Source organism: Accipiter gentilis, chromosome 9 (genome assembly GCF_929443795.1).
Source record: "Accipiter gentilis chromosome 9, bAccGen1.1, whole genome shotgun sequence".
Classification (NCBI taxonomy): Eukaryota; Metazoa; Chordata; class Aves; order Accipitriformes; family Accipitridae; genus Astur; species Astur gentilis.
Window position 1 is genome coordinate 1,170,446 of NC_064888.1, and position 9,716 is coordinate 1,180,161.

Sequence of the window (9,716 nt, forward strand, 5' to 3'; positions counted from 1 at the left end):
GGGGTATTTGGAGGGCTGGAGGGTATTTAAGGGGGGCTGGGGGGTATTTGGGGAGCCTTAGGGGGTATTTGGGGTCTGGGGAGTATTTGGGGGGAGGGTGGGTGTCTGGAGGGAGATTTAGGGGGAGTATTTCGGGGTCTGGAGGGGGGTTGGGGGGGATTTGGGTGTCTAAAGGGGGACTCGGGGCGTATTTGGGCATCTAAAGGGGGATTTGGGGGGTATTTGGGAGTCTAGAGGGGGATTTGGGGGGTTTTTGGGAGTCTAGAGGGGGATTTAGAGGAGTCTGGAGGGTATTTAGGGAGGTCTGGGGGGTACTTGGGGGAGCTGTGTGGTGGGGTGTTTGGGGGTCTGTGAGGTATTTAGGGGGGGGTCTAGGGGTATTTGGGGGTCTGGAGAGGGATTTAGGGGAGTCTAGGGGGGTATTTAGGAAGGTTTGGGGGAGTAACTGGGGTACGTGGGGAGTTCTTGGAGGAGCTCTGGAAGCAGGTATTTGGGAGAATTCCCAAATTCTCCCAAAATTTGGGAGCTCTGGGGGGGGTATTTGGTGGTATGGGGGAGATTTAGAGGGGTCTGAGGATATTTGGGGAGACATGGCTGGTATTTGGGGGTCTGTGAGGCATTTAGGGGGGTCTGGGGGTATTTGGGGGTCTAGAGGGGGATTTAGAGGAATCTGGAGGGCATTTAGGGAGGTCTGGGGAGTACTTGGGGAGCTGTGGGGTGGGGTATTTGGGGGTCTAGAGGGCCTTTTAGAGGGGTCTGGGGATATTTGGGGCAGACCTGGCAGGTGTTTGGGGGGTCTGTGAGGCATTTAGGGGGGTCTAGGGGTATTTGGGCATCTGGAGGGGGATTTAGGGGAGTCTGGGGGGGTAATTGGGGATCCTGGGGGTACTTGGGGGAGCTCTGGAGGGGGTTATTTGGGAGAGCTCTGGGGGAGATTTAGTGGGGTCTGAGGATATTTGGGGGAGACATGGCTAGTATTTGGGGGTCTGTGAGGCACTTAGGGCAGTCTAGGGATATTTGGGGGTCTAGAGGGGGATTTAGGGGAGTCTGGGGGTATTTGGGGGAGACCTGGCAGGTATTTGAGGGTCTGTGAGGCATTTAGGGGGGTCTGGAGGTATTTGGAGGAGCCCTGGGGGCTATTTGGGAGTCTGGGGGTGTTTGAGGGAGACCTGGGTGGTATTTGGGGGTCTGGGAGATATTTAAGGGGGTCTGGGGGGTATTTGGAGGGTCCTGGGGGAGTTATTTGGGGGTCAGGGAGGTATTAAAGAAAGTCTAGGGGGGGCATTTGGGTGAGCCCTGAGGAGTATTTGGGGGTCTAGAGGGGGATTTAGGAGGTCTGGGGAGTACTTGGGGAGCTGGGGGATATTTTGGGGAGCCTGAAGGTAATTGAAGGGATCATGGAGGATTGTGGGGAGCCTGGAGGCCCAAGACCCTCCCGCCCCAATCCTCCATGTGGCATCACCCCCGAAACCACCGCTGCTCTGCCGAGTGACTCCAAAACCCAGAGCCAGGAGCTGCCCTGCACCCATCCACCCCACACCATCAGGGGTCCCCCATCCCATGCAGCCCCCCCCACCCCGTCACTAGAGCAAGGCCTCACTCTGCATACATGTTTATTACCCTGCAGGCAACCCCACTCCACCCCGTACCCCAAATTTTCCCCAGAGATCCATCCATGGACCCCAAACGGATGTGCTGAAGGTCAGGGCTACATCCTGGAGTGCTGCAGGTTAGATGTGGCAAGTGGAAAGGGGTCGGGGGGAGCCCCCAGAGGGGGTGGTGGGTGCTGGGTGGGGGGTCAGGGATCTTGGTGTGTCCCTTGCATGCTCAGGGGTGTCCCTCACACACCCAGGGGAGTTGACTCGTGCAGGGATAGTCGTACCACTCGCCATCCTCCCTCACCACTGCACAGTTCTCCTGGTGCCCGCCGTTGGGCTCATTCCTGTGCCAAAAGCTGCAACGAGATGGGAGGGGGGGATCGGGACAGCTTAGGGGTGTCCCCCTGCGTCCCTAAGCCCTCATCCCTTGTCCCCAGCGCCTGCTGGGCTGTACCTGCTTTCCCGGGGTAGGATAGTCCCGTTTGCCCGCTTCCAGGTACCCTCGACCTCTTCATCCCTGATGCCGAGCCAGGAGGAGGTTTGCAGTATGGTCCGGATGTGATCCTGGGGGCAAAGGCAGCGTCACCCCCATGGCAGAGCCCCCCCCAATCCCCTGCCCACCCTTGGGGACAGCGGGGGACAGCAAGTCCTGGTGGCAGGTAGGACCTGATGCCATATCTCCCCCCTCAATACCCCACTTCTCCCCAGTGCTGACACAACCTCTGCCCTGGAGCGGGGGGATGTGGGGGGGAGTTTGGGGATTTTTTTTGGTATCGGGGGACAGTTCAGAGGAGATTTGGGGTCGGGGACAGCAGGGTGAGGGTCCATAGGACACTAGGGCTGGGGTTAAGTTCAGGTTATACACAGGTTTGGGGTCACAGTTATGAAAAATGAGGGTTAGGGTTCAAGTTAGAGCCTCATTGGGGTCTGGACCATCTTAGGGTTGGTTTAAGTCCTATATATTTAGGGTTAGGGATGGGTTAGAGCCTCATTGGGGTCTGGAGGATCTTAGGGTTAGCTTAAGTCCTGTGTATTTAGGGTTAGGGCTGGGCTAGGGCCCTGGTGGGGTTTGGACTGGCTTAGGGTTAAGTCAAGTCCTATAAATATATGTTAGGTTTAGGATAGGGATAGGATTACAGTTATGGATAATCAGATTAGGGTGGTGGTTAGGGACAGGGTTAAGGTTAGGGTTAGGGTCAGGGTCAGGGTTATGGTGAGGTTTAGGATTAGGCTTAGGTTTAGGGATAGATTTCAGATGGATTCGGTTCAGTTAAATTAGGGTTATGGCTCTCTTAGGAATGGGGTTGGGCTTAATTGCAGAAATATTAGGTCCTAGAGTGTAAATTTTGGGTTAAAAGGACAAAAATTGGGTAAAGCTTAGGGTGAGGGCTCAGCAGCACCCACTTGTGGGAAAAGTGAGGTGTGGGGTGACACCAACCTGTCGTAGGGTTCAGGACAGGGTTTAAGGGCTTTCAGCCGCTGCCCATCCCACAGAAGATCATAACCTCCCCACAAAGCCCACCTCAGGCACCACAGTGTCCCCCCTCCCCATCCCCTTTCCTGGATGCCTGGATCTGTCCCCCCTTCACCTTCTCCTCGGGGCTGTCCACCTCCAGGAGCTGCATGCCCAGGACCGAGCAGAAGTGCTGGGCCTTCTCCCAGGAACTCACCGTCTTGGAATAGAAATAGCAGGACTTCCCAAAATGGGTCCAGCCTTTGGAGCAAGGGGGACAGCCTGGGAAGGGGGGACACAGAAAAGTGTGTGGGGGTCACCCCTCAGCTGGGGCTGCGAGACCCCATAAACTGGGAACAGCCCTGGCCGGAGCCACAACCCCAGCTGCTGGGCATCCCCACTGGGTTAGCGTCACAGCTGGGTTAGGGTTAGAGCCCTGCTGGAGTTTGGGTTAAATCCTTTATATTGAGGGTTAGGACTGGGTTAGGGTCCCATTGGGGTTTGGGTTTAGCTTTAGTCCTATATGTTTAGGGTTACAGCTGAGTTGGGGTTAGGACCATGCTGAATTTTGGGCCAACTTAGGGTTATCTTAAATCCTAGATATTTAGGGCTATGGCTGAGTTAGAGTTAGGACCCCACTGGGATTAGGGCTTCTTTAGGGTTAATTTAAATCCTATATATTTGGGGTTAGGACTGGGTTCGGATTATTGAGGTTTGGGCTAGATCAGGGTTAGTTTAAATTCTACATATTTAGGGTTACGAACAGTTTATGCTTAAGGCCCTGCTGGGGTTTGGGCTAGATTAGGTTTAAGTTAAGTCGCATGTATTTAGGGTTAAGTCTGCATCAGGGTTAGGGTCCCATTAGGGTTTGGGCTCAGTTAGGGTTAGGTTAAGTCACCTAAGTCACCCTAAAGGTAGGGTTAGGTCAGTTTAGGGCCTTATTGCAGTTTGAGTTTAGTTTAAGCTGTATCTGTGCCAGGTTAGGGCTGAACTTTGTCCAGTGTAGGGTTAGGTAAAGCCCTAAATATTTGGGATAAAGGTGCCAGGACTGACAGGAGCGGGAACAGACGTCATCCTTGCTCCCGTGGACAACCCAGCGGCTCCACTCGCGGTTCCCGGTGTAAAGCATCACCGTGTGCTGTGGGTGGTTGCCGTAATTGAAGTAGAGATCATAGCCAACGAGTGCCAATAGCCCGCCGTCACGGCACTCCCACCGCTGCAGCTCGCTGTCGTCCCGGCACGGCTCCAGCCCCACGACTGCCCAGCTTTGCCCGCGGGTTGCCGTAATGCAGTGCTGGCTCCCCCAGCCCCGTAGCCGGCCCCCTTGTAACCACTGGAACCGTTGTGCCGTGGCATCGGGCTGGCACGTCGTCACCATCAGTTGTTGCCCCCTGGCCTCCACGCACTTGCGGTGGTCTTCGTTGTACAGCAGGAAGGAGCAGGAGGCTGCGGAGAGGTTCCCGGTGAACCGGGGGACACACATGGAGATTGAGGACACGTCTGTGGGTGTCACAGCGGAAAGGAAGGGGAGGTGGGGGGACACACGGCATGGACACACACCCACATTCGGCACCTTCTTCACCTTCTCTGCCTCCAGCGCCTCCGTCAGGGCTGCAACTGTGGGGGGGGACACGGGGACACACGCACACACAGGTCACCCTGTCACTGCAAGGTACAGGGTGTCCCAGAGCCGTTGCTGTGGCAGGGGTGGGAGAGGGGCTGGTGTTGAGGGGTGCTGAGGACTTGCACCCCCCCTGGAGACCCCCAACACCCCAATAACCTTAAGTCTGCTACCCAGCAGCCCCGGCATCGTCTCCCCAGGTGGAAGGGGGCTCCCCCAAGCCCCACAGAGCCCCGCTACTCACTGTGCTGTGAGCCGACAGCGAGAAAGATCACGTTCATCAGCACCGAGACACCCAGTGCCACGGTGCCCACCAGCACCAGCTTCTCCCTGGAGCAGCACCCTGACGCTGAGGAGGGTGGGTGAGTGACGGCCAGGCCCTGGTTTGGGCAGAGCCGGGTGGCACTGGCTTTAACCGCAGCGTGGTTTTGTCCTTTTGACGATGCTCTCGCCCTTGCCCATGCCGTACCTGGGGGGTCAGGCACGTGCTTCTGGCTTGGCACAGTGATGGCGGAGTCCAAGGGCTCGTACGGGTTCTCCTCCGTGGAGCACAGGTCGCTGCAGGCTGGGGAGGGGATAGCGGTGAGGGGATATCCCCCTCCCAGTGCCACCATGATCCCTGAGGACTCCCCTCAAGCACGAGGGTGGGGGATTTGCCCTGGTGCCACTTCTCTGAGGACCCCCCCAGGTGTCTCCGACCTCCCCAGGGATCACCCTTGGGCACCAAGGATGGAAATGGGGGTCCCCTCCAGTGCCACTGTCTGCCTTGGGGACCCCCTTCTTGGACACTGGGGGTGGGAGAGTCTCCCCAGGGGTCACCAACCGTCCCAGGGATGCCCCCTTGGACACCAGGCACAGGGACGGGGATCCCCCTCAGTGCCACTGCCCACCCTGGGGACACCCTTCAGGTACCAGGGGTGGAGATGGGGGGTCCCCTTCGGTGCCCCCTTGGGTGCCTTCTAAGTGCCACCACTTTCCCCGGGACCCCAGTTGGGCACCAGGGATGGAGATGGAGATCCCTCCCTGGTACCACAGTCCATCCTGGGGACCCCCCCTCAGTCACCAGGGATGGGGGAGCCCCCCCCGGGTGCCACCACCCATCCTAGGATCCTCCCTTGGATACTGGGGACAGAGACAGGGGATACCCCCAACACTGTGAGACCCCAAAAGTGACATGGGGTGTGCATTAGGGACTGCTGGGCTTGGCCCCACCCCATCCAGCACCCTGGGGTGCTCCCTACCTTCCCCGCCGCTGAGCTCCAGCTCCCACATTTGCCCCTGCCCGGCTTGGCTGGACTCGATGTTGCCGTACATCGTCCCTGCAGCGCTGAAGAGCTGTCCCCAGTGGGTGTCCCCGCCGATAAATCCTCCGGGAAGCGGATGAGGGGGGGGTGCCGGATGAACCCTTGCCCCGGGGGGGCCCCCGAGCACCCGGCAGCTCCCTCCCTGCACCCCAAAGCTTGGCTGGAGGTGGTACCACCAGTGACAGTCCCCAGTGGGTGCTGGCAAAGACCCCAGTGTCCCTAGGGTCTCGGTGCAGGAAGGCCCTGTTGGGGGGGGTGGGGGGGCAAGGGTGCTGCCTGGTTGGGGGGGTTGGTGCTGGGTGGCATGTGGGGGACTTGGGGACAGCAAGGGCTGGGTGTCCCCATGGCAGAGGTGTCCCTGTGGCAGTGCCTGGGGTGTCACCATGCCCAGAGTGCCCCCCCATGCCCACACTCAGCAGATGCCGGTGTCCCCGTGGCAGTGCCCATGGTGTCCCTGTCACCAGGGTGTCCCCATGCCCGGCACATCCCTGGCGTCTGCCCACACCTGGGTGCCCCCACATCCATCCCAGCACCAGTGGGAGAGCCGGGTGGCCCCGAGACGGATGCTGGCCCCACACCAGCTCTGGCCGCGCAGGAAGAACTGGGTGCTATCAGCACCCACCAGCCCCAGCCATGGCTCCCCGGCCACCCGCCGGCACCCGGCTTATCGCATCCGGTGAGAGTGGGCACCCAATGCCGTGGGGCGGGCACAGGGCTGCAGGGCTGGCCATGAGGCCGTGGCAGAGCCAGCTGTGCCGTGGTGGTCATGGGTGTCCCGTGGTGGTGCCGGGTGTGTCGCGGTAGGGTTGGGTGTGTTGTGGTGGTATCAGGTGTGCTGTAGCTCTGCCAGGTGTCCCATGGTGGTGCCGGGTGTCCCGTGGTGATGCCACATGTTCCACTGTGGTGCTCGGTGTCCCGTGGTGATGCTGGGTGCTCCATGGTTGTACTGCCTGTATTGTGGTGTTGCCAGGCGTCCTGTGGTTGTGCCAGGTATGCCACAGTGATACTGGCTGTCCCATGGTGGTGTTAGGTGTGCCATAGTGGTGCTGGCTGTGCCAGGTGGCCTATGGTGGTGCCAAGTGTCCCATGGCTGTTCTGGGTGTCCCATGGTGGTGCCAGTTGTGCCATGGTGATGCCGGGTGTCCCATGGCTGTACTGGGTGTCCCATGTCGGTGCCAGGTGACTCATGGTGATGTCAGCTGTCCCACGGCGGTGCCGGCTGTGCCAGGGCTGAGCCGGCTGTCCCGTGGTGGTGCCGGCTGTCCCCACGGCTCCCCCCCACCTATCCCCGTCCTCGCAGGACCCCCCCCCCACCACCCCTTCCGTTCCCCCGTGTGTCCCCAGAGGTGTGTGTCGTCGTCCCCCCGCAGGGGTCCCCACGCGTGTCCCCGTCTCTCCCCACGCGTGTGTCCCCCTCCGCGGCCGCCAGGTGGCGCCGTCACGCCCGGAGGGGCGGGGCCGAGCGCGGGGAGGCGGGGGTCGGTACCGGGGAGCGGGAGACACCGGGAACGGGGGATACTGGGAACGGCGAGCCGGGACTGGGGTGAAGCCGGTGGGGGAGGCACCCGGTACCGGGGAGCAGGGGGAGCCGATACCGGGGAGGAGGGGTCTGTACCGGGCTGCGGGGCCCGGATACTGGCAAAGAGATGGGTGTACTGGGCTGGTACCGGGGAACTGGAAAGCTGGTAGTGGGGGACCAGCTTGGGGCTGGGGGAGGCACTGGGGAGTGGGACCCATCGGTACCAGGGCACCGGGTTGCCCATGGGGACCTGTCCCTATCACCTGTGTCACCATCACCAGCTGGGCCCAGCACCCATCACTGGTGTCCTGGTGTCCCTGGGGTGTCCCCAGTACCGGCTGGGGGAGGGATCCACCACCACCCCAGTGTGACACACACACCCCCCTTGGGTGCTGCCTGCTCACCCCTTCTCTTCTTGCACCGCAGACAGGACCCAGGAGGACACTGGCAGCACTGAAACCACACCGGGGTGCCGGGACGGGATGGACACCGGCAGCGCTGATTTGGGACCACAATGCCAGACTGGGGCAGATGCCGGCAGTGCCGAATTGATGCCAGTGAGTCAGGACAGTGAAGACACCGGCAGTGCTGATTTGAAGTCACCATGCCAACACCGAGCAGATGCTACCAGTGCCAAACTGACACCAGGCAGCCAGGACAGGGCAGGCACCGGCAGTGCCAAAATGATGCTGCGGTGTTGGGCTGATGCTGGCAGTGCCAACTGGGGGCTGCAATGCCAGGATGACAGTGCCAAACCGATGCCAGCATGCCAGGGCCGGGAAGATGCCAACAGTGCCATTTTGGGGACACACCACCAGAACCAGGCAGACACCAGCAGCTCCAAACTGATACCAGGGTGCCAGGATGAAGCAGCCATCAACAGTGCCAGTTTGGGGACGCAATGCCAGGACACGGCAGATGCCGGCAGCACCAAATCAGCCCCACAGAACCAACCCGAGGAGGATGCCGCCAAGCCTAGCTGGCACAACGGTGAGGCCATGGCAGTGAGTGCCCGTCCCTTTCGGTGTGGGGCATGTGGGAAGCGGTTCGGGGCGAGTGCCACGCTGATGCGGCACCAAGCGCTGCACGGAGCTGAGCGCCCCTTCTCCTGTGCCGAGTGTGGCCGCGGCTTCTGCGACCGGGCGGCGCTGGCAATGCACCGGCGAGGGCACACAGGCGAGCGCCCCTTCGCCTGCACCGAGTGCGGCAAAGCCTTTGCCGGCAGCGCGGGGCTGCTGGTACACCAGCGGGTGCACACGGGCGAGCGTCCCTTTGCCTGCGCCGAGTGCGGGCAGCGCTTCCGGCAGAGTGCCCACCTTGCCCAACACCACCTGGGCACCCATGGCACGGGGCGCCCGCACCCCTGCCCGCAGTGCGGCAAAGCCTTCGCTCTCCGCTCCACGCTGGCCCGGCACGCTCAGACCCACACTGGCGAGCGGCCCCATGCCTGCGGTGACTGCGGGCGCCGCTTCCGCCAGCGGGCTCACCTGGTCCGGCACCGCCTGGCACACACGGGCGAGCGCCCCTTCCCCTGCGGCGAGTGCGGCAAAGCCTTCGCCCTCAGCGCCACGCTACTGCGGCACCAGCTGGTGCACACCGGCGAGCGCCCGCACCGCTGCCCTGACTGTCCCCGCGCCTACACCCAAAGCGCCTACCTGGCCCAGCACCGCCGCAGCGCCCACGCCGGCCAGCGGCCCCACGCCTGCCCCGAATGCCCGCGGGCTTTCGCCGACCGCGCCAACCTCTTGCGGCATCGCCGGGGTCACGCCGGTGCCCGGCCCCACGTCTGCGGGCAGTGCGGGCGACGCTTCGCCCAGCGGTCGCATCTCCGGGCGCACGCTGGCACCCACGGTGGGCAGGGTCCCTTTGCCTGCGAGCAGTGCGGGCAGCGATTTGGGCGACGGGCAGCGCTGGCAGCTCACAGGCGGGCACACGGCGGGCAGCGGCTCTTTGCCTGCGGGCAGTGCGGGCAGCGCTTCACCCAGCGAGCCAGCCTGGTAGAGCATGGCCGGCGACACACGGGTGAGCGGCCTCACCGTTGTCCCCAGTGTCACCGCGGTTTCCGGCATCGCTCGGCACTGCTGCGGCACCGGCGGGCGCATGCCGGTGAGCGTCCCTTTCCCTGCGCCCACTGTGGCCGCCGTTACAGCCGTAGCTCCAACCTCCTCCTGCACCAGCGAGTCCACGCGCCTGACTAGCACCCATGGGTGCCGCCACGGGG

At 61.8% G+C, this 9,716-nt stretch overlaps 1 protein-coding gene across 2 annotated transcripts; it reads right to left on the reverse strand.

Annotated features, from left to right (window-relative positions):
* Positions 1–1,600: 1,600 nt before the first annotated feature.
* LOC126042436 (macrophage mannose receptor 1-like) lies at positions 1,601–6,046 on the reverse strand. Of its 2 annotated transcripts, XM_049809497.1 has the most exons (7): positions 5,914–6,044; positions 4,917–5,237; positions 4,612–4,668; positions 4,105–4,497; positions 3,188–3,333; positions 2,053–2,162; positions 1,601–1,954 (listed from the first exon to the last, which is right to left on the reverse strand). In XM_049809497.1, exons 1-7 carry the CDS (start codon positions 5,984–5,986, stop codon positions 1,828–1,830), a joined length of 1,227 nt encoding a protein of 408 aa, XP_049665454.1. In that variant the 5' UTR covers positions 5,987–6,044; the 3' UTR covers positions 1,601–1,827. The 2 variants fall into 2 exon arrangements, with proteins under 2 accessions (XP_049665454.1, XP_049665455.1); XM_049809498.1 differs by lacking the exon at positions 4,612–4,668 and having other exon boundaries at positions 5,914–6,046.
* Between the last annotated feature and the right edge of the window lie 3,670 nt (positions 6,047–9,716).